The following is a 25016-nucleotide window of genomic DNA, read 5'->3' on the forward strand; positions in this document are numbered from 1 at the left end:
AATCCCCACTGTGTCCTCTACTGCTTCCTTACACACCCACCTGAATCCCCACCGTGTCCTCCTCTACTGCTTCCTTACACACCTACCTGAATCCCCACTGTGTTCTCTACTGCTTCCTTACACACCCACCTGAACCCCCACCATGTCCTCTACTGCTTCCTTACACACCCACCTGAATCCCCACCGTGTCCTCTACTGCTTCCTTACACACCCACCTGAATCCCCACCGTGTCCTCCTCTACTGCTTCCTTACACACCCACCTGAATCCCCACCGTGTCCTCTACTGTCTCCACTACACTGCAATAATTATGCCATGCTGCCGTCACACATCACACTGCAATAACTACCACCACACATTACATACATTCTATCTCATGATCTACACTACAATTAGGACCTTAGTGAAATCATGGATTGCACTAATTTAATGACTCTATTGTCATATATTCTCCAGTAACTAATCCTCACCTCTCTTCTGTACCTATATTATCTGTCCTAGATTACTACACTCGCAGATCTGTCCCTGGATACTTCCTGAGATGACATGACATGCAGTCGTACATATGAATGAGCTGACTGCCTTCTTAACAGCAACCTGACAACTTCTTTTATTGTTAGTTTTCAACAAAAAATGTTTGCTTTTCGAACAGAGAACAACCCTTACTTTGCTGACCTTGGCTTTCTCCTGTCATTTGCTTTTGTTTAATCTGCAAGTTTATGATTGGGTTTATGCTTTCAAAGATACAGGACACTAATCTGGAGGAATACCAGGGAATGTGCAGGTGCCATAATGTGATCTCTGGTTAAGTATCTAAGTGGCTTTAACATACATTTGCAAATGTGTGCAACTAAGACGTATGCATTTTTATCTACAGTAGAAATGGCAGGTCTTTTGCTGGCTATAGCAGTGTGCTGGGGGGAAATTTGTGTGTTACTTTTAGGATAACCCCACCCTTTCAAGCACCTGCTATGAGCCTATAAATTGATTGAGCAACTTCCACTTCTGTATTTGTCTGAGAGGCATGTTGGTGTCAGTAGCTGAGGGGGAGTACTGGTGCTGAATTGCTGTTTGGGGTATCTCTTGGTAAGTTAGCTCTCAATTTAAAAACACATATGTATGGCCCAAATATATGGGACTCTAACTGTTTAGAGTTAGGAATACCCTATTAGCAAAAGTGCTGTGGAGAGGCGGGTGGCTTTAAGATACATTTGCAAATGTGTGCAACTGAGACTTTTGCATTTTTATCTACAGTAGAAATGGCAGGTCTTTTGCTTTTGTGTGTTCCTTTTAGGATAACCCCACCCTTTCAAGCACCTGCTATGAGCCAATAAATTGATTGAGCAGCTTCCACGTCTGTATTAGTATCTAAATGGTAAAAAAATGAACAACAACAAAATAACATATAAACTATTGTGATGAACGGTGGACGTGAAATTTTACTAGTTCCTCTATAGGACTGGAGAGTACGCTCTGCCTTATTCCTTGAGTGTGTTGTAGTGACCTCCTTGGACAGAATCAATATTCCCGATTTGTATCTGTGGCTGTATGAAACAGTTGGACAAACACTGCAATCGCAATGACAACACCAGACTGGACTGGTGAACTCCCAACTTGTTTCAAAGACTACTCTTCTCTTCTTCACTGGGACTGCAATTATAAGCAATCAATAGCCTGAAACACGATTGACATTACAATTCAATTTAAAACAACATAAATTGTAATTATATATTGTACATAACAAAAATTCTAAATGATACAATATTGTATTTAGAATAAAATTCGAAATAATACAATGCTAAATAATGTGTAAAGGCACCATGTGTGTCAAGTGGAAAGTCCCAAACTCACAAAATTAAGCCACAGAAACATGTTTTATTTGGCATATTTAATTAAACTCTCTATACTTTATAGTAATAAAGACTCTTTAAAACATATCATCAACTATACACAATACAGTACTTACTATATCTCATCTACTATACGCATTCCTCCTGCATCCTTTATAGTATCCACTATAATCTACATGCCATATAGTAGAGGCTATACATCATACAATACACTTTACATATCAGTTACTATACATTATATATAGATCATACACTACACCATACATATTGCACACTGCTGTGTATGACGAGATCCCTGTAATTACACCTGGGAGCGTAACGTGATTGGATGTCAGTGGAGCTCGACCTGTGACCCACACAATGAAGATGGTACTGAGACACTTACTCACTGAGCCACATAATAAGCAATATATTCACCTGTTATACAAATCGAAAGCATAGACGTAATAGTGCTGAGCGACAATACTGCCTCTCACCTCCGGGGACACATGTACAGAACACTCATCTATACACAATGACACTTCCGGTGCCCTCAACCCAATGTCACTTCCTGTGTCTGCATGCACTTCCGGTACGTGGACCGCAGCTCGGACAATGTGTGGAACGCAATAGGCGGAAGTGCTGTCTAATACATCCTCGCTTTATCTGGGGAGCAGGTTCTTGAGACACTGAATAGAGCAGTTAGTTGGTTGGGGCCGGTATGTTTTAGAGGTTAAAGTGCTGCAGGAGAAACTGGTGTGTATGACCTGCTAATATTAATGAGTAATAATGAATATTAAGAGAGATGAGGAGATTGTAGGGACTGGCTGTATCCCTGTCATCCTCAACCATACACCTGGTATATTGTATTCTGTAATTCCATATCAATACCCATCTGAGTCCTCCATCTCTTTCACTACGTCCCCAACATTATATTCTAGACAGAGCTCATGTCATGCAACCCATACGCTGCCATATACCTCCTATATTATCCCATTCATTTCTAGGGTTCTCATGCCATTCAGTCCTACACCTTCTATATTATCATGCCATTTATTCCTCAGCCTTCTATGTTATCATCTCATTCATTCCTACCCCTCCTATATTGTTCTCCAATTAATTCCTACACCTTCTTTAATCACCCTTTCATTCATACCCCTATATAATCACACCATTCATATTCTCAGTTATTATCTTATTTATTCCTATACCTTCTACATTATCACTTTCATTCCTACACTTTCTACATTATCATCTAATTTCGTTCCTACACCTATATTATCCCATTCACTGCTATATACCTTATTAAAGTAATTTCATCGTTTTCCAATAAGCATTGTGTATGCGATTTGTGTGGTTCCAAAGCACAAGCAATTTATTTAGCAAAAGCAAAAGTTTAGCAGTTCAATAAATAAGTACAGTACAGCCAATATATTATACATACATACGCTGTGCTCTGCTGGTACCAGCTACAGTCCTGAAGAATGTGGTCAGAGTGACTACTTAGCTGGTCCCAGGGAGCTGTATATATACATTTAGTGATATAGTGAAGACAATACAGATGACTTGACAAGTTTCCATAGGTTCAGGCTCCAGGAAGGTCCAGTGTAGTACAGTCCATAGGTCATAGGTCAGTTCAAACAATCCACAAGGGTGGGGGTCTGCATTCCAAAGGTGGGGGTCAGCTCTCCAAATGATGCATACTTAGATTTCTTGCCAAGAACTGGTTCAAACTGGTCTATTAGCATTACACTGACAATATCATTCTGATAATTTATTCCCTATCATCGATAACCAGCGCACGCAGTGTGCAATACTTTTGGCGAATGAACCGGACAACTGCGGATACATAGGAGATTAGAATGATACCAAACATGACATGCTTCCTGTGACCTGAACTTAATATATCACTAAAGTGTACATATAACCTAATAATATAAATATAAACCAAATAACATCTGCTCATAAACGACTGTGGAATGGAACCATTATAAATATGAAATATATATATAAATGAATGTGAAAGTGCGAGTGTGTGCGTGTTTTATCGTGCGATTGCGCCATGATGCGTAACACATGGCGTACTGATCACAATCGCACGGTAAAACAATATTAATCAATATACTTTCTTTCATCCAATTATACGACTTTGACAACTTTTAATATTCTCATTCCATTCATCCCTACACCTTCTAGTTTATCGGCTCCTCTACATCATCACCCCATTCATCCCTACACATTATATATTGTGACCCTATTCATTCCTACATCTCCTATATTTTCACACCATCCAACCGTGTACCCCATTCATTCCTATACCTTTTATATTATCTTTCCATTTATCCCTCCCTTTTCTCTATTATCATCCCAATCATTCCTACCACTTCTTTATTATTATTCATACACTTTCTATGTTATCATTTCTCATGCCTCTGCCTTCTATATTATCATGTCATTCATCTATACATTTTCTATCATCATCATATTTATTCATACACCTTGGATATTATCATCAGTCATTTATTCTCATACACTTTGTATATTATTATTTTATTCATTCATTATCATGCAATTTCTATATTATCATTCCATTTATTCTCATACAAAGTCTATATAATTCCGTTCTTAATGGTTGTATATATTCCATACTATATTTCTTTCACTTTCATACACATTCCAGATTTTCATTTTCATTTAAATCACACATTTCATATTACCTCATTCATTCATTCATTCACTTTCATACATGTAACGGTGAAAGTTTTTGTATATTTTCCCAGTGATTGTTAGTAAATCTTCAACACAAACCTAATACATACTTGCCAACTCTCCCGGATTGTCCGGGAGACTCCCGCATTTTGCGAGAGTCTCCCGGACGAGTGTGGCAATCTCCCTGATAGGAAGGGGGAAAAATTTAGTTTAAACGCCGCGATTCACCCGGAATTGCGGCGTTTAGCCCCGCCCCCACTGTAAAATGACGCGATTTGCGTCATTCCGTCACGGGGGCGGGGCCAAAATGACGCGATTTCGCAGCCCCGCCCCCTGCACGCCCCAGCCGGCATCTCCCGGAAAAAGAAAAAAAAATGTTGGCAAGTATGACCTAATACCATCTACAATGGACCATGAGTGAACACATAACACAAAGAGCCTCTTTAAGAAGAAGCAGCAAATTCAGATAAAGAGTGCAGATTTGCACCTGAGCAAACCATATTGTCATGGAAGGGGTGCAAATGCATTTTATTTTTTATATGCAAGGAAATTACTGTCTGCTTTTACTTGTCTCACCTAAATACTGGGCAGTTTTATTTTTACACTGCAAACAGTTGAGCTAGGAAATGCCCACCGGGGAACCCTATATTTGTATGCAGTTTAAATTTGCCTCTCCCCGCAGTGCAACATAGACTTGAAAGGTGCAAAACTGCCCCTTGTTGCTGGACTTTATCCTAACTCTATTTAAGGCCCAAGCTGTTCATAATAATTGTCTTTATTTCTTAAAGTAGGGTATATAGCACTCAATTCCCCAAATACAAAATAATTAATCTCCACTTTGTGCTGCAATAACTGCAACCAAATAGATCTTGTAATTATTAATTTGTCTCACAGTGCTTTGGAGGAATTTCCGACAACTTTTTTTGAAGAACTGTTTTAGTTTAGTGACTGTATTTTTTTTTTTTTTTTAGCATGAACTGCTCATCTTAGTGGAGTTTTAGTCTGGACATTAACCAGCCCATTTGAAAAACTCAAAAGTCTTTGCCCATTCTAATGTAGAATTGTGCATGTTTTGGTGCACTCCATGACCCGAAATTCTCCTGTAGAATTTCCTGACAAAGAAGAATTAATTGTTCCTGCAATCCAGTTCCTGATACAGTAAAGCGCCAAGACATTGGTCGAACATTTTCTCTGTGGAGTAAAATCGCTCATCTATTTTTAGTGGTATTTCTATCAGCCTTATGCGCCTTTCTTGGAGATTTATGCTTTTGTGACCCGAATATATGCCTAAAGAGAGGCTGCAAAAGTATATTTTGAGTCACATTTATCTCAAGGTACATTTAGCTTAAAACACAGCAGTATTTTTAAGTCAGACATACAAATGTGTCTATAGCATAGAGATTCAGCTTGACAGTGACAGCGGAATGCAGATAAGATAAACTAACGGAGTTCATAATTACCGCTGTCAATCCATAAGTCTTAGAATTACATAAACAATAGTAAATGCTCAAAACAGACAGCTTTCTTTAAGCTGAAGCTAACAACCAATGGCAAGAATGTAACAGTTACTAGTTTAAACACAGTGAAGAGTAACAGCAATTATTCTGCAATATTTATTTTAGAGAACCACACATTATGAAATTGAAATAACAAATAGTCTTAGGATACTAATCTGTCTAGGACGGTGGTTCCCAAAGTGTGCGCCGCGGCTCCCAGGGGTGCCGCGGCGCTGTCACTGGGGTGCCGCGGGCCAGCCCTAGAAAAAAGAAAGCAAACAGAAACTTACCAATCCGCGCGGCGCTAGGACCCTGCAGCCTTCTCTTTCCCGCAGCTGTCACTGAATATCGACGTCAGTGACAGCTGCGCAAGAGAGGAGGCTGCAGGGTCCTAGCACCGCGCGGATTGGTAAGTTTCTGTTTGCTTTTTTCTATAGCTGGCGCCTGGCGCGGGGCAGAGAAGGAGGGCAGATGGCAGAGGAGGGGTACAGAGAGCAGAGGAGGGGGACAGAGAGCAGAGGAGGGGGACAGAGAGCAGAGGAGGGGGGCAGAGGAGGGCAGAGGAGGGGGGCAGAGGAGGGGGACAGAGGGCAGAGGAGGGGGACAGAGGGAGGGGGGCAGAGGAGGGGGTCAGATGGCAGAGGAGGGGGACAGAGAGCAGAGGAGGAGGCCAGCGTGACAGAGGGCAGAGGGGACAACGTGAGAGAGGGCAGTGTGCCTGGATGCAGAGGGGGCAGTGTGCCTGGATGCAGAGGGGGCAGAGTGTCCGGATGCAGAGGAGCATTTTTGCATACAACTAAATAAGTATTTCTGTCGTGACCTAAATACTTATTACAACTTTTTGACCCAACTACTTCTAAAACAGGACTGCTCAGTAATTATTTTGGAGGGGTGCCTTGAAAAAATTTGGAGACTCTAAGGGTGCCGCAAACTGCAAAAGTTTGGGAACCACTGGTCTAGGAGATTATTCTGAAGTGGTCAAATTACTAATTCTTTACAGCTGAAGGAGATAGTTGAAAAGATATCAGCACATGGAACTTTGAGGAAATGTAACATTAAATCCTTTCAGTAATCATTTTATTACATTTAGTATTAGTGAACCACTCTACTATTTAACTGCGTCCTAAGCAGCCAGAAATATAGTCCCTAAAATATAGTACATTATTAAATAGCACAGAATTACAAACTACAATGTATTTTTTTGGGGTACTCCTATACAGATTTAACTATTAGAATTATACCAGTATATTAGGTATCAAATTACTCTTCAGTACCATTTAATACATAAGCCAAGGAATTTATTTTTTGGCTTGTTCACATCACTTCTATCTGGTTTCAATAATATTTTGCCAATTATAATACATGTGTATTATTATTTTATTCTGTATTAATAAAGATTTACCTTTTATTATTAATATATGTTCAATTAATAAGAACAGGAGTGCCCCCATATAAGAGAATATTTTGCTTTTTTTCAATCCATGGATAGATGCAAAATTTGTAGTACTTATATACTATTGGTACACAATATAATGTAATTGTTGTTATCATTATTGTGACAGGATGGACCGCCTATGCCACCCTGTCTGTTGTTGCTGGGAACCGGCTGGGTTTACTTTGCCACCTTTCCCTTTTGTTATCTTCTAACCGCAGAAGGAGAGGCTTACAAATGTTGTCACCACTGGACTCCTTATCGGTATCCTTAGTTTCTTCTGAGTAACTAACGCTGCAGGTGTACCCTGTTACTGGTGTACCTGGGCTGGTACTCATGACCTGTTCCTATGGATCGTGGTTGGTGTGGATGGATCTCTCCTAGCCTATCACACTGGCCAGAGCGGTGGTACTGGATGTTGCATCCAATCCTCAGAAACAGCCGGGAACAGATTCGATTTTGGGTCTAATCTGTAGGTCACAGGGATAGAAAAGTTTCCAAGCAGGTCTTTGAAGCAAGTGATGTCTATTTGCTCACCCTGGTTGACGGTACCGGGGAGCAGGTCAGATGGAACAAGAAGAACAATTTTCAATACAAGACAGTGCTTTTTATACAGATTTGAACACAGCCTCAGAGGGTAAGCCAGCCCCCTGAGGTCTGAGCTATTTTTAGAATCAGGATGCAATTTGTTTACCCAAACATGGATTTACATGCAATGCAAAGCTAACAATATTTACACTTATCTGTGATATCCTAAAACTTGGTGTGATTTCCTGCATCTTGCTTTTAGACGCAGGAAATCTAGTAGCAAGTCTGAATTAAACCTTCCTGAGCCTTCAGGTGCTGGGACCCTCACACATCAAAAGGTCTAATTAACATGAGATTAACAGGAGTCTTTCTTCAGACAGCTGGAGCATACACGTTCCCAAAGAAAGTCACAAAACCCTAAGCAAGTCATTTCCCTACTCCAAGACTTCTTCAACAAAGGCTTATTGTATCAGATATATAATGCATTGCCTCTAGCAGAGTTAAAACAAACAAATTTCTTCCCCTGGTTTTAGAAATAAAGATATCTCCTTTACCAACATACACACAATATAAAAAATAAGTACATTTGCAATTATATAAATAAGCGCCCTGCGCATTTCCTCTAAATAAATTTATACTATGCTATTTATAAGTGATCTAGTCACAATTTTTCTTTATAAGGTGCCACAATATATATAATACAGACATTTGACCATACAGGGTAAAGCAGAACAGAACAGGACAGTGAATGAGTAAAACCATGATCAGCGTGCGGGAGCCATTTACATAGTGTTCTTCCAGCTTGCAGTACTGGTTGCTAGGCAACATTTTGAATATAAAATTTAATTAAATACAAATCCCCCGCAACCATCATTAACCTCTTTATAATGCAAATAGTATTACCTGCATTAGTCTAAATAAAAATATTTTGTGTGTTTACTTGTGTATAGAGACAATTGGTAGTAAATTAAATATTACTGCTGTTTCATCTACATCTTAAGACCTGCCACTCCATCCCAAAAACAAATTTGCTTTGAAGTCCTTCCTTACCATTATATTTACAATATTTATTTATTGTGGTATTTACTACATACACTACAAACACAGATTTGCTGGCAGCTGTGCTCCTGTGTGGCCTATGCTGGGACAAGCTGCTCCTGAACTTGGTGGAAGGAGCATTAAGTAGTCACTAAGCAGCTACTGATGCTGGCCAAACCCCTCATTGTGAACCTCCGCTTTGGACTTTCTCCTCCACGGACAGCATCACCTCAATGCTTTCTCCATGCGGAAAGTCCCTCCTTCTCTGTTTCTAGCTGCAATTATTTGTAAAATACATTCTCCTCTTCACTCCTCCATAAAATAGGTTTCCGTTTTGTTTAGGTAGAGACATCTCAAAGAAAAACACCTCCCAGACAGTATATAATCCAGATCCTGCCCTTCCTCCTTGTCTTTATTGTGTCTCTAGGTAGATCAAGTAGGAATGGTTTGTTATTTTCTGTAGTGCAGGACTTACCTGGTATTAATTCCAGCAATGCATCACTTGTGGAATAAGCTGAAGGGTTGGCTGCCCAGTAGCAGCCAAATCATTAACTTCGGTAGCAGTGTTGGCATGTGCATAAAGTTTAAAAAATGCAAGCAGATAGCGGTTTCTGCATCGTCAGACAGGAGTAGTTCCGTGGGCAAGTTGGCACATGTCGGATCTACAACTGGAACTTTTAAAGAAATGGAATCAAACCGGTTTAATTGGATGAGACCATAAAACTTTCAGAAGCCACCAAGAAATGTATGTTTTAACACCTGAAGTACATCTGGTCGCCAGGTGACGGGAACCGGCTACCTTGTCTTGTATTGCCGGAATCTAGCCGATGTCTGCCGCCTAACAAATGGTTTGTTAGAATCTACTACACTAGTGCAGGTAATTTGGCTGGTCTGTCCTCATTGACACCTCTCTGGAAATAAAAAAAACCCTTCCTGTCTATCACCTGTGCTTGTTTCTGCTAGACCTAGTGCGTAGCTTGAAATTGTAACCTGACTTGACTTGTTGTGACCCTGATTTTGATGTTTTCTCCTGTCCCTGGCCTTTGCCTGTTTCTGTATCTGCTAGTTATCACTTCCTGCCCTGACCAAGGCCTGTTAACCGGATCTTTCCCTGAACTCTGCCTGTCCTGTTCTCTGCCTGTATTACCGATTATTATATTGATCACACCCACCCCCGACCTCAGTTTGTCTTTAGACTTCGCTTGTAGCGCAACCTGTTCAGACATTAGGCTTGTACTTCGGACTCTATTGTGCTAGAATTCACGCAATTTACTACTTCATTCCGTGTCTTGTCCACCTCACTGGCAATATTGTGTTTTATAATCTGCTACTACCCCGAGTTAACACCCAAGGGTAACAGAGTAGTTTTGGAACATATTGCGTTTCTTGTAAAGGGGGCTGCTACAGGTGACAGCCTTGTGAAGTGAATCTAATAGTTTATTATCCATTCCTATATTGTCCAAAACACTCAGGTGTTGGCAAAGCCCACAATTTGTGCCAAAATTAGTATCCCTTTAGGAGCTGGTGTGTGTGATACTCACAACAGACTCCAGTGTTGCAGAATGAGTAACACACCTTCAGGAAAAAATATCAAAGCTAACTATAAAAGTGTTTGGCTACAGAAAGAAAATAAATTACAAGTAAACATCTAGAAGACAAGTAGTTTGGAAAGTGATACAAAATTTCTGGTATCAATTATAGGGCAGACATCTAAGAGTATATTCAGAAACCAAGACTGTGGTGACCTTCATAAATAGTCAGAGAGGAACCAGAGACAGAACAATGATGGTGGTGGAAATAACAAAAATTATATTTTGGTCAGAGAAGAATGTAAACGGGCTGTCAGCTTTACATGTAGCAGGCAAGCATAACATACTAACTGAATACGTAATTCACACACTGATCCATATGGGGGAGTGGAGTCTAAACCTGGAATTATTCCAGTTACTAATAAATAAATTTGGCTTTCAACAAGTAGACCTAATGATGACAAACTAGAATGCCAAGATACCCAGATTTATTTCTTGGCACAAGGTTACAGGAATAGAAGGAATGCACAATTCCATGGATGTTACAATTAGGATACATCTACCCTCCATTTCCATTCCTAGTGTCCTAAGCAAAATCAAGAATGAGAAAGCAGAAGTAGTAGCTATTCTACCATTTTGGTTCCCAATAGCCTAGGGAATGTTCAGAGAAAAACCATGGCCTCTACATCTTGGGGCAGATTTTCTACATAAAACGGTTTAAAATTCTAGCTTTAATCACTTGGAGGTTGAGCGGCAGTTACTCAGTTTCAAAATCCCTGATCCACTCTTACAAACTAGGAAAAGAATTCTTCTATAGTTTACTATAGGATAAGGAAAAGGTTTGTGGCTTGGTGTGAGTGTAAAGTTAAGACAAGTTCTGCAACTATTCAACAGATCTTAGACTTCTTGTAAGGTGGACGTACTAAAGGTCTGACTTTAGCCACACTCAAAGTACAAGTGTCCATCTGCATACTAAATTGTTTTCAAAAGAGCTGAATACACATTTTATCCAATGAGTAATGAGGTCTGTCCCCCAGTCAGACCTTTTGTGGCTCCATGGGACCTCAATATAGTCCTCAATAAACTGACAGATGACGCCTTTGAACCATTACAATAAGTGTCGGTATAGTGGATGATTTTAAAGGTATTGTTTCTAGTGGCAATTACTTCTGCCATGAGAGTTCTTGAATTGCTAGCACTAAGGTGAATGGAAGAATTCTTGATTATGTATTCAGATAGTGGTGTTGAGAGACACTATTGTATTTCTACCAAAAGTATTATTTACATCCTACATCAACCAAGAGGTACAGCTACCAGCTTTCTTCCCATAAACTAAAGATATGAAAGAAAAGAAAGTGCACTCACTAGATCTAATGGAGTTAGAATTGTTGCACCAATAAAGTATTTTAGGAGCTATTCTTCCCTTTATTGTATTTAATATAATTATATTGATCTGTTCTTGGGGTGCTACTACCAAACTGACATACAGATAAATTCCAAAGAGAGAAAAAGTGTTTTTCTCTTTCATCCAGTCTGGGGGATACTGCTTACCATGGGGTGTGTAGGGGAGCATGGGAGTTGGCACCTAGCTAGTTAATTTCTAGCACTGCTGACAGACCCCTCCCCTATATAACTCCCCCCTTTCCTCTTCCTCCTCAGTTTTTTCTAGGTGCCCATGGAGTTAGGCACTGTTTTAGTTGCTGCTAAATTTTCTTTTCTTTTTTTTTTTATTTCTATTATAGAGAGCACACTCCCAGAACAGCAGTGCAGGCACTGCTCTGTCAGCTGAGAGCCAGAGGCTCTCACTGGCAGAGCAAATTAGGGTGCTTGAATACAGAGTGACTAGCGGTCTCTCCGGACCGCTGTCACTCTTGGGGCCTCACCGCTAACCGATGCTGCCATTAGGCAAGGAGGGCCGGTAATCGGAATGAAAAAGAAATGCCGACGGCCATTTTAAAATCTGCGGAGGAGAGGAAACGGAACGGGGCCATACCAAGATCCCCCCTCATACATAGGAGGGGGCATCGGGGTGAAAATCCATTGCGGAGACCTCAATTGAGGTCTCCACTACTCTGCCATATATATATATTATTTGTTTTCTTTCTCCTCCCCGCTAATGGGGCAGGAAAAGCACTTCAGAGAGACAGCATTATCAGAGGGGGGGGGGGGAGCTAAGATATAGAGCTCCCCTGCTCTCCATGAACAGTTGGACTAGCCCGGCCTTTTGGAGCCAAATAGAAGCCTGGGAAAGGACGCAGAGCAGAGGGAGCAGACACCAGGCGCTGCTGTTAGACTTCTCCCCTGTTTGGCCTGTGGCAAAGTATCTGATTTATTTAAACATATATTATTGTATTGCTGACTGCAAAGTGGGCTAGTGGGAGTTATATTATAGTTCTCCCACTTGCCAAGTTATTTTATTTTGGTTTAACAATTTACAAGTATAACTTTTATGTCTGATTACTTGTTTCTTTTTTCTTTTCATATTATTTTCTCTGCTGTCTCTCGCTCTCTAACAGCTAAATTTAAGTCTGTGTGTTTGGTGTTCCTTCCTTTGTAAAATGACAGATAAAGGAAAGGGCCCTAAAGTAAAGTGTTTCACATGTTCAAAATGTAATGCAAAATTACCTAGTGGGCAGAGGGACCCGTTGGCTCTATGTTCTGTCTGCGATGCAGGGGGTCCCCCTACGCAATCCCAGCTTGTTACAGCCCCACTGACGGAGGAACCGGCCTGGGTGGCCTCCCTGACACAGTCGGTTTCCTCTTTAGCACAGATGGTGTCACAGTTCAATCAGCTGATGTCTACTGTGGCAGCCACGGTGGCTAATAGTGCTAGTACGCCTTTGGGCCTCCCTGCTTCCACAGGTTCTTTTGAAGAGTCTATGCCAGGACCTTCCTCATTGCTTACAGACCAGGCCCCTGTTCCCACAGAACTAGCATGGTCCGCAGCATTTATTAAGGGTTTGGATAAACTAAACCAGTTACTTGAATCCCCAAGCATCCCGTCTGCTAAAAGGAAGAGGCCTAGATCCACTAATACCCTTATGGTTCTTTCAGAGGAGGAGGGGGAAGTATATTCTGATCCTGACCAGGGGCAACCTTTGGAGCAGGAAGAAGACCCTAAAAGCCATTTTATTAATGATTTGGTTTTAGCGGTAAGAGAGGCGTTGGACCTCCCAGAACCGGAGGATCCTACTCCTAGAGACAGAAGTCTCTTTAAGAAGGCCAAAAGGAAGGCTATTCGTTTTCCCCCTTCGGTAGAACTTGGAGATATTGCAGAGGGAGCCTGGAAACAGCCTGATAGAAGGTTCTTTGTTTCCAGAAAGTTCCCTTCCCTGTATCCATTACAGGAGGAAGATGTGACCCGCTGGGAGAGTATTCCTAAGGTAGATATTCTAGTAGCCCGTTTGGCTAGACACACTTTATTACCAGTCCCAGGTTCAGCAACTCTGCAGGATGTCAATGATCGCAGGGTGGAATCCCAGCTAAAATCTATATTTGTGGCTGCGGGTTCTTCCTTTAGACCCACATTTGCTTCAGCTTGGGTTGCTAGAGCCATGGAAACATGGGCAGACCAACTGGCAGAGGCCTTACAGGACTTGGATTTACTTCCCCTGGCTTTGCATCTGAAAGAGGCATCGGGGTAATTTTATGAGGCGGCTCAGAACTCAGCGTCTGTGTCCTCCTCTATTCAGGCTGCATCCATTTCAACAAGAAGAACGTTATGGCTGAAATCCTGGAATGGAGATTCGGAATCAAAGAAGTCTGTTGAATCCATTCCTTTTTCAGCAGCAGGTTTGTTCGGGCCGGAATTGGATACTATGATTTCCCAGGTAACAGGGGCAAAAGCACTTCTTTGCCGGTATTCTCAGGTAGGGGCAGGACCTCTCGGGTCATCTCCTTTCGTCAGCCCTTTAGAGGGAACTCCTGGCCTTGAGGACAGTCATTTAGAGGTAGACAACCAAATGCTCGAGGCTCCTCCGTCAGGGGTAGATCCTCGTTTGTGGCTAGGCGCCAGACCTCTAGGACACAGGAGAAGCCTGCGTCCTGACGACCACTCTACTCTGCCAGAGGTGGCGCCGCGGGGGGAGACGTCTGTCTCTGTTCAGGAACAGTGGGCAGCGTCATCCCAAGGCACTTGGATTCGGGGTATTATAGCAAGGGGGTATATGATAGACCTGCTGGGTCCGGTACCACATTGTTTGTTTGTAACACCACTACCCCGAGAGCGATCAAGAAGTCAGACAATAAAGGTTTGTGTCGCCTCTTTTTTTATAAAGAGTCATCTGCAGCCTAAGATTCACAGTGGGGTCCTCCCATTACCAGAGAGGTTGGGGGGCGGTAATCTTGCACCTCCGGCTCCAGGGACCTTGGTCGGTCCAGGAATCAGCCTTACCAATATATGTGTTACAGTTGTAGGCAATTCTTTTAGCCCTTCGGGGGGCCCAGTCCCTCCTTTAGGGCCACCATGTCAGAATTCAGTCCGACAATGCCACGGCTGTGGCATATGTCAGCAGGCAGGGAAGAACCAGGAGTGCAGCCGCAAGGAAAATTGCAGCTCAGATTTTTTGTTGGACAGAACAGTAAGTTCCGGCAATTTCGGCAGTATTTATTCCAAGAATAAGGGATTAGGAGGCCGACTATTTAAGTCGAAATCAAATGATGCCGGGGGAGTGGTCACTCCATCCGGATGTATTTCAGTCTCTAGTTCAGAGGTGGGGTCTTCCGGATATAGATCTCATGGCCTCCAGACACAACAGGAAGGTTCACAGGTTTATAGCAAGGGCAAGAGATCCCTTAGCGGTGGCAGTGGACGAAATGACGATGTCTTGGGAGCTCAGGTTGGGATGCCTGGTTCCTCCGACTCCCATGCTTCCTCGCATGCTCAGACGAGTAAGGCAAGGGGGTCTTCCGATAATACTAATAGCTCCCTCATGGCCACGCCGAGTGTGGTACGCAGACATAATCTCTATGGCGATAGGATAAGGATTTCGTCTTCCGCCACAAGACGACCTCCTTCTTCCAGGTCCCTTCTGTCGCCACAATTTTCCTCAGCTGTTTAACGGCATGGATGTTGAAGCCAGCCTCTGGAGGGCTAGGGGTTTTTCCTCTAGTGTAGTTAACACTATGATGCAAGCTCGAAGACCAGTTTCGGCTCGCATCTATCAGCGGATTTGGAGAGCCTATATCAGATGGTGTGAAAATAGGTCATATCACACGTCTTCCTTCCGTCTCCCTCGCTTATTGGCTTTTCTTCAGCATGGGCTGGAAGCAGGTCTTCGTTTAGGTTCCCTAAGGGTTCAGGTATCGGCACTGTCAGTCTTTTTTCATCTGAAATTAGCGGATTTGCCAGATATCAAGACTTTTCTTCAGGGAGTCTTACATATTCAACCTCCCTATGTTCCTCCTACAGCACCATGGGATCTTAACCTGGTACTGGACATGCCTAAAAAGGGCCTCCCTTTGAACCTTTACCTGAGGCAGATTTTAGGTGTTTGACCTGGAAGGATGTTTTTCTTTTAGCAATTGCATCGGCACGTAGGGTATCGGAATTGGGAGATCTGTCTTGCCGAGAGCCATATCTGGTTTTTCATGAGGACAGAGCGGTTTTGAGAACACTCCCCTCCAAAAGTGGTGTCCTCCTTCCATTTGAACCAGGAAATTGTAGTTCCAGTTTTTTCATCTACTTCTCACTGATAGGCAGTCTATGAAAAAGTTAGCTGTGGTCAGGGCTCTCCGTATTTATGTCAAAAGAACATCTCAAATTAGATGAACCGATTCTGTTTGTCCTATATGATTCTAACAAAAGAGGTTGGTCAGCCTCTAAACAGTCTATTACAAGATGGATTACGGCAACTATTAGGCAGGCTTACATAACAGCTAACCTACCTGTGCCGGAGAGACTTACGGCCCATTCCACCAGATCGGTAGGGGCGTCATGGGCAGCAAGAAATAGGGGCTTCTGATGACCAGCTTTGCAGGGCAGCCACCTGGTCGTCTGTCCACACATTTACCAAATTCTATCAATTTAATGTATTCGCATCTGCGGATGCAGATTTCGCTCGTAGTGCTCTACGAGCGGGGTTTTCAGAGCGGTCCCACCCTTAGAGGGCTGCTTTAGAACGTCCCCATGGTAAGCAGTGTCCCCCAGACTGGATGAAAGAGAAAAGAGGATTTATATACTTACGTTAAATCCGTTTCTCTGATTCCGTCTGGGGGACACTGCGATCCCTCCCTTCTGCTTTTCCTCTGTGTGCTCTTGTTTGGTTAACCCTTCTCCTTGGGGCTTTTTAAATTAACTGAGGAGGAAGAGGAAAGGGGGGAGTTATATAGGGGAGGGGTCTGTCAGCAGTGCTAGAAATTAACTAGCTAGGTGCCAACTCCCATGCTCCCCTACACACCCCATGGTAAGCAGTGTCCCCCAGACGGAATCAGAGAAACGGATTTAACTTAAGTATATAAATCCTCTTTTTGTCCTAGTGCACAGAACTGTCCTATCCATTTAATCATAGTACTGGACTGTGTCTTAATCTTATCATTAAAAAAAACCCTATTGTATACTATTAAAATAAATTTATGTATTTAAAAACAGTTACATAACAGTAAAAAAAAAAAAATGTGAATTGAAATGCTGACTGCACCCGTCTATTATCAATATTGTTGAGGTTTGGTGTCCTTAATAGATCTGTAAACTATTCCCCCCTTTCCCCAATAAGGTTTAAGGGTTGATCATTAATTATTAAACAGGGCTGTAGTTCTCTCTGATTTGTGCCTCTCTATAGAACATGTGAACCTCATATATGTAGATTTTAAATCTATTATTTTTTTGTGGAACGAGTGGTTAAAATGTATCCACTCTTTTATAAATGTTGACTGTGTCAAATCCAGAGTACTACTAGTGGATTGAAGCCGAGTCGATTACACAAACAGAGGAATCCTTCACCACTTTCACAGCCGGCTGCAGAGAACAGACACACAACACTCTCTTGGTGTTACAAGTAGCTGCTCTGTTTATTATAATCAAAGTTACATATTCTTATTGTACTCTGAAATCATGCAGAGATACAACACCTGGCATCCTATGTCTAAAATAATTTGGGCAATACTTGTTGAGTGGTCAGTGATCAGATAAGGTGTACCAGATTAATCGGCCAGCCGGAGAGTTAAAAAAAACCCACAAGTCTGTTGTTTGCAAGAACTCAGATTTACTCAGACAAAAGGGGTGGGGTAGCATTTTCCGATGTCTGTAATGCCTACAAAACTAAAATATTGACTTACAATGAAAATGACAGTGCTCATCCTCGGCATGCTTATGATGCATACCGATTTCTCTGAAAGCCGGCACTTTAAAATTACGTCACTCTCCATAGCCAGAAACATATCTCGGTATTTAAAGTGGCAATGCCTAACCCCAATGTGTAACTGAGATGGACCCATGTTAATCTCATGTTTATTAGACCGTTTGAGTGCGGGTCCAGCACCTATAGGCACAGGAGGGTTTAATTCAGACTTGCTACTAGATTTCCTGCGTCTAAAACAAGATGCAGGAAAGCACAGCAAGTTTTATGATATCACAGATAAGTATAAATATTGTTAACTTTTCGTTGCATGTAAATCCATGTTTGGGTAAACAAATTGCATCCTGAATAGTTCAGACCTCAGGGGGCTGGCTTACCCTGTGAGGCTGTGTTTAAATCTGTATAAAAAGCACTGTATTGTATTGAAAATTGTTCTTCTTGTTCCATCTGACCTGCTCCCCGGTACCTTCAACCATGGTGAGCAAATAAACATCATGTCAAGTGCCGTCCCCGCCCCCCCTCGCTTGCCGGGGACGGACGCCTGTCTCTGCAGGTGTGCCCCGTTGCAAGGCAACGGGACTCTCCTTCCGGCCATTGTCAGGCGCATGCGAGTCCGTTGTCACGACTTCCTGTTGGTGGTCAGCGCTACTGACCGCCGCCCCACTGCCCACTTCCCTCTATTTACAGCTGGCTCTGGCACCATTAGGGTGCCAGAGTAACTAGGTCCACTAGCCTCCAGCATTTCCATATGATAACTGACCTGATTTTCTCCCTGTGTACCGACCCGGCTCTCCCTGACCCTGCCTTGGATACCCCTTTGGATCTGTGTTGTGCTCTCCAGTTTGACCTTTGGCCTGTTGACTTTGCTTCGTCTTCTGATTTGGTATCTCGTTTGCCCGCACGGTTCCTGACCTCAGCCTGTACGACCACAATTGTTCACCAAAAATCTTGTTGGTAGCTTCCTGGGAGAGCCTCAATACGTGTAGTGTTATTCTCTTTTATAGTATTTTTGGCACTGTTATTTTGATTTATCAGACAACTCATTCAAGCTTTCCAAACTTGGCAGTCGGACTTTAAGTGACCAGGTTGATTGTATACAAAACATTTACGTGTTTGACAGTTCTGAGTATAGTTCTTACCCATGTCTTGTGTCTTTTATACAGCTGCTGGTCTGAACAAATTGTCATTTATTTGTGCTCCGTTTTCCACTTGTAGCTTCCATCTGACATAGCCTAATGTGAGCTTGTCATCTGGTAGTGCACCAAGTGCGGTTATAAGAGTTTCAGAACGGTATAGGAGACGTCTACGTAGCGACGCCTCTACAAGTCTTTTTAATTTTCCGTTGCTTCCAATTTGATTACTATGATAGTGTTCTTCATTTTCTGTACCTGATATTTATTGATTTTCAAATGAGGAGTAAATAGACAAACAACACTTTATATATAGCTCCCTCCACAGTTCTTTTACAGTTTCACATTTAGAGACAAAGATTGCTTTTATGCTTTTATTTTCCACAATTTTATGGTACCTGCTAAAACTTAACCATTATTTTCTTATTTGAAATCATTTATTCCTGTAATTTCAAAAACTCTGCAAAATATAAAAAAGATGTACATATGGGCTCTAACGTTTGGAAAGACTGTGCTTAAAAATGAAATGTATTGAATGCCACACATTTAAACATCAAATAGTGCAGTGTTCACTACACACATTCACTGCTACTTGAACATCTTCAATAACCAGTGACTACAATCTATTCAGCCTTTTCTAACTTGCATGTGTTATTTTATTATATAACCTTTGGTTTGTGTTTGCTTTTGTCAGTTCTCTATTAGTACGTTTTTGTCCACAGTAGATTTGCATTATCCCTTTATAACATAATTTACTAATCTGCTTTCTTGTATTTCCTAACATTTTATGTACACTCAAATTTCATATGATTATATTTTTCTCTCTAGTGAACCAATTCAACCTCTTTTAAAAGAGGATAATATTCTCTATAATATCTGAACTTTTCAAATCCCTTGATTAATTTGTATCATATAATCCATATATTGCTCTTTTATTGAATGGATATGAATTTTCTAGTTGGGAAATACCAAGTTACATCTTACTGGGACACTCAGAGGCTATTAAATGGCACTGACTACAGACCCAGAGTTAACCAGCAGTGACTCCAGCAACATGTCAGCGCTCACTAGCCTACCTTACAACCGATCATCCACTTCTATCATGGAAGTGGGAAAGGATTAGTACACCCTGGCAAATATCTGACTAAAAGAATACTAAGGATTTATAAAGTACAACTATGCACCAACAGCGCAATAGCACTTTAAATGAACATATAAAACACATACTGTAATACTGCAAAATAACACACAGGAAATACAAGTACCAGTCTCTTTAGTCAATCTCTGGGGTATTTGTACTGGACACAGTCTAGCTGTCATACTGCTTCTATTTCACAATCAATGCAGGCAAAGCAGTGGTCCTGCATCAGTGTTACCCTCTTTCAGCATCCGCACGCGTCCAAAAGACCCAGAAAGCGCTTGTCTTTGGAGTCCTTATCTATGGCTTCTGATAATCGCAGTCCAGCAGGAGCAATAACCCCACGTCATTATGGTCTTCAGGCCTCCAGGCTCTTCGCTTCTCTCCAGTTTATGGACACAGCCCTTTATCTGGGGCAATTCTCTAAATTTAATAACACTTCTACTTCAGCTAAAACCGTTTACACAGATGCCATTAATTTTTCACATGTGTAAAGCTTTGTGAATTTTCTGATGTACACGAAGACTTGATTTCTGTGTAAAAAATTTCCCACAGTCGGTGCATTGAAATGGTTTTTCACCTGTGTGCATTCTTTGATGTTGCCGTAGATAAGATTTCCGAGCAAAACATTTCCCACAATCAGAGCATGGAAATGGCTTCTCACCTGTATGAGTTCTTAGATGTTTAACAAGAAATGATTTATATGCAAAACATTTCCCACAATAAGAACAGGAAAATGGCTTGTCACCTGTGTGATCTTTTTGATGTTGAAAAAGATTTGATTTCACTGCAAAACACTTCCCACACTCAGAACAGGAAAATGGCTTTTCACCTGTGTGGGTTCTTTGATGTTGAACAAAAATTGACTTACATGCAAAACATTTCCCACATTCAGAACATTCAAATCTTTTATCAGCTCTATCAACTATAACTGTATTATGTGTAACAATATCTGAGTCCTTAGGAAAACCTCCATGTGTAGAGTGATCACTTGATATATGTGCACTGTGAAGTACTTGATGGATATTTGAGATTATGGTGTTTTCTCCACAAGAATCTTGTTTGTTATCTTCCATTTCACAATCTGGAGATAAATTGTGATGCTCCTCAGAGATATTACGTCTGTGTTGTTCATCTGTTAAGAAAATAAATGTATGTAATTCTGAAAGTGGACACTGTTACACCTAACACAATGCTAATGCATGTTAGGGTTGAGGTGAGAGGAAGGGTAAAATGTGTAACATTTCTTAAGTGGCAATTATTTAGACTGGAATTAAAAATAAAAAGATTGGCAAAGCATGTTGTATATCGTCATAGTCCAAAGATACTGTCCATTGGGGTATAAGACTCCTACTCTCTAGGATACCTAGGCAAGGTTATTAAAAGGTCAAGTCTGCCCCTCCACATCTTACTAAGGTAATAGGGATATGCAATGTTCTCCCAATGTTCCCTGCCCAAGTTATTCCACAGTGCACAGGAATAGGTAATTTTTGTGCTGCTTGTGCCTGGGGGTTCATATCCCTGGCTCAATTACCATTTGGCTGTGTGCTTGCCCCAATCATTTCCTTTTCCATTTCCATTTCTAGACATACCAAAGCCTCCTCCACAGGAGGCCGTGAGAATCTAACAACATGCCTCAGGACCATACCTCCCTGAAACAATTGGCCAATAGAAGCCCTAAGAAGAAACAATTGTTGTCTACAGGAGGCTCCAAAGTGGAGATACTCCTGGGTTATACTACTGCCAGCTGTGTGGTGTGCTGGCAGAAAAGGGGGAAACGATCACCCTGGACCATGCTGGCCATATTGAAGCTACCACAGATTGTTTGCAAGGTGACTAGACAAGACAGTGTTCTCCCCAGCACTTATTTCCCGTGTGCTCCAATCGGCTGTTTTTACTTGCCACCCGGCTCTTGGGACCCAACAGAGTCCTATTATAATGGAATAAACCATTATTCCTCCCAGTATAACAGACACTATGTGAGCACCACAGTCAGCAGTGTGTGTTAGACCACTGACTACCAATCTGATCAGGCAGTCCTGGCAGGTGTGGCCAATAACCTCCAACATTTTTCAATAATATTGCAAAGTATTACAACTGCCCCCACCCAACTGCTTCTCCATGCCATCCGGCTGGCAAAATTTCTGGGGAGAACATTGGACAAGAACTTGTCCTTAAAGGCAAGACTTGCCTTTAAACCCATTGCCGTTTTAAATTATGCTGACAAAGTCGCAGAATATTATCGATTTGATAGAATCACTACTTAATACATTAACCCACAGGAGTTCTTTTTAGGCCTTTCTGCTAGCCCCATCCTCTAGCATACTAGGCTCAACTCTATCTAAGAAACAGCGCCTTGTCCAAGTGAAATACCACCACCGAAATGTATGATGTTACACCTAGATGACCAGCTCTGCCACTATTTAAAGTATTCTGAGTGCAGAATTGGGTATTGCTGAATGTTATCGATTACATAATTCCTGTTTAGGATTTAATTTCGTTTGAGTTCAACAAGTCCTTTCCATGGGTCACTTGCTACATTTCTAAAATAACAAGATAGATTACTCACTTGTGCTGATATCTGTTGTACTCTCCTCCTCCTCATATTGCTGATCACACCTCTTATAATTCTCTTCTTCTCCTTCTGTAGCTTCAACTTTAATAACAATCATGTCTTCACTCTAAACAGCAAACAACAATCTGTTAATAATGTGTAATTTAATGAACCCCAATTAAACAGAATAATATAACTGTTAATTATAACTACAGATTCTATACAGATAATATAGTGTAAATTCACATTGGCATCTTTATATTTTGTAAAACTCTCATTCCATCTACCTGATAGTCCTGTGGGGATTTGTGATGTTCCTCTTTAACATCCTGTGAATAAAGAGGACGGGAACATATCTCTGGTGTATTTCTGCTACTGGATCCATCTGTAGGAAACACACATAGTGACTGAATACATTATTTATATATGTTTATTAGACGATGTGTATATCTAGGAGGGTTCTTAACATTGCTTTCTTCCTTGCAATAAACAAAAGTTTCCCCTTACCCAGTGATGTGAAGGGCCAGTGATTCTCCATCATCACCTCCTTGTACAGTCCCTTGTGTCCCTCTAAATACTCCCACTCCTCCATGGAGAAATAGACAGTGACATCCTCACACCTTATAGGAACCTGACACACACAATGATACAGTCATCACCCAGACACATCCCCTGGTGTTACTGTGTAATGTCCCATTCCCAGCAGTCACCTCTCCAGTCAGCAGCTGAATGATCTTGTTGGTGAGTTCTAAAATCCTCTGGTCATTGTTTCTCTCATGTATAAGTGAGTGAGGTGGAGGTTCCATCATGGGACTCTGGGTCCTGCTCAATCCTGAGATATAGGAACAACCGGTGGGCGCCACAAACGCACCTGATGTCTTCTTCCCCATGGTGTAATTCTGTGTATTGATAGTAAAACTAATCATTGTTACCACATATAGACAGTACCTTCCTATACTAACTTCTAAAGATTCTGGTAATGTCTGTGTGACACTCCCAGAATCCCTCACCTCTCCAGTCAGCAGGTAGATGATCTCCAGGGTGATATTTAATACCTTCTCAGCTGTGTGATTCTTGCATTTGTTCATCCCGGACACACTGAGAATGCGCTCTGGTCTTGAAAGAAGTGACTGAACTGGAGATGGCTCTGTAAGCACATATAAAAACAATGAGCAACCTAAAGCAGCAATCCAAAAGCATATATCTTAGATGAAATATCATAAAAAATCTATTAATTGGAACACATTATCCATTTCAAAGTATATACATACAGTTGAAAATCAAACACTAGAAGCACAGATAGAATGGAAAAATCTCTGAATGACACAATAACTGGAAACATTTGCAAAACAGCAAACAGAGGAAACGACACAGACAAACCAAACTCATCCCGAGGAAACCCAGATAGCTTCAACACACAATGTGATATCATGAGGAAGAGGACTGACGTGCCAACGTACCCTGAGTTTTCTATCTTATTCTATTACAATTTATTCTATTGTTTTGCTTATTTGTTCTTAATTGGGTTTCAATAAAAGTACATAGAATTAGTCCAACAAGACTTTTGAGCATTTTGTTACAATTATTGAATTATACATTAAGTAATTATACCCCTTACAGATACTAAGCCACCACAAAGAAACCTACCATACACTACACCATATATATGATGTACTGCACACTGCTGTGTAATGTTATATCACTGCCATTACAGCTGGGAGTGTAACGTGATTGTATACATAATCTCAACGCTTGATCTCTGGTCCATATCATGAGGATGATACTGAGATCGGACACTTACTCACTGAGCCACATGGCCAATATTATAACATATTCACCTGTAAAATAAACCGAAACTATACACGTAATACTGTCGAGCGACACAATTGAGACATCGACTCGTCTATGCACAATGGCACTTCCGGTGCCTATATAAACATACCGCTTCCGGTGCCCATATACACAATATATAAACAATAACACGTCTAGTGTCTGTATACACAATGACACTTCCAGTTCCTATAGAAACAATGGAACTTCCGGTACGTGGACCGCAGACGGCGGGACGTGTGGAACGCAAAAGGCGGAAGTGCTGTCTAATGCACTGGATAGAGTAGTCAGGAGTTTGGGGTCAGTGTGTGCAAGAGGGAGAAAGTGCTGATGCGTTCAGCTCATTAGTGTTATATTATTACTGTCCTACACCTATATAATTACCCTATGTACTCTTACACCTTCTATATTATTACTCATGTCCCATGCTGTTATCATCCAATTTATTCCTACACCTTATCAACATATTCCTTTGTGTATTGTCACCCAAGGCATGGGTGACAATACAC

At 41.4% G+C, this 25016-nt stretch overlaps 2 protein-coding genes across 2 annotated transcripts in view; both read right to left on the reverse strand.

Moving 5' to 3' along the window:
• Positions 1-2403, reverse strand: part of LOC142159859 (uncharacterized) — a 40898-nt gene extending 38495 nt beyond the window's left edge. Inside the window, exon 1 of the mRNA XM_075214684.1 lies at positions 2326-2403. Coding sequence (XP_075070785.1) covers positions 2326-2354 — 29 coding nt within the window. The 5' untranslated portion in view covers positions 2355-2403. The remainder of the gene's footprint in view (positions 1-2325) is intronic.
• Positions 2404-19345: 16942 nt separating this feature from the next.
• On the reverse strand, positions 19346-24708 carry LOC142159926 (gastrula zinc finger protein XlCGF66.1-like). Its single transcript, XM_075214810.1, has 7 exons — positions 24620-24708; positions 23688-23824; positions 23388-23576; positions 23185-23308; positions 22965-23062; positions 22693-22804; positions 19346-21258 (listed from the first exon to the last, which is right to left on the reverse strand). Exons 1-7 carry the CDS (start codon positions 24633-24635, stop codon positions 20606-20608), a joined length of 1329 nt encoding a protein of 442 aa, XP_075070911.1. The 5' UTR covers positions 24636-24708; the 3' UTR covers positions 19346-20605.
• Positions 24709-25016: the final 308 nt, after the last annotated feature.

The sequence above is a fragment of the Mixophyes fleayi genome, chromosome 6 (genome assembly GCF_038048845.1).
Source record: "Mixophyes fleayi isolate aMixFle1 chromosome 6, aMixFle1.hap1, whole genome shotgun sequence".
NCBI classification, from domain to species: Eukaryota; Metazoa; Chordata; class Amphibia; order Anura; family Limnodynastidae; genus Mixophyes; species Mixophyes fleayi.

Bases quoted from the DNA above. Each gene is read 5' to 3' on its own strand.
- LOC142159926 (XM_075214810.1), bottom strand. The intron at 23,309-23,387 runs GTGACTGCTGGG...TGTGTGTGTCAG, and splicing joins TTCAGCTGCTGACTGGAGAG to GTTCCTATAAGGTGTGAGGA. The intron at 21,259-22,692 runs GTGAGTAATCTA...TTTTCTTAACAG, and splicing joins TACAACAGATATCAGCACAA to ATGAACAACACAGACGTAAT.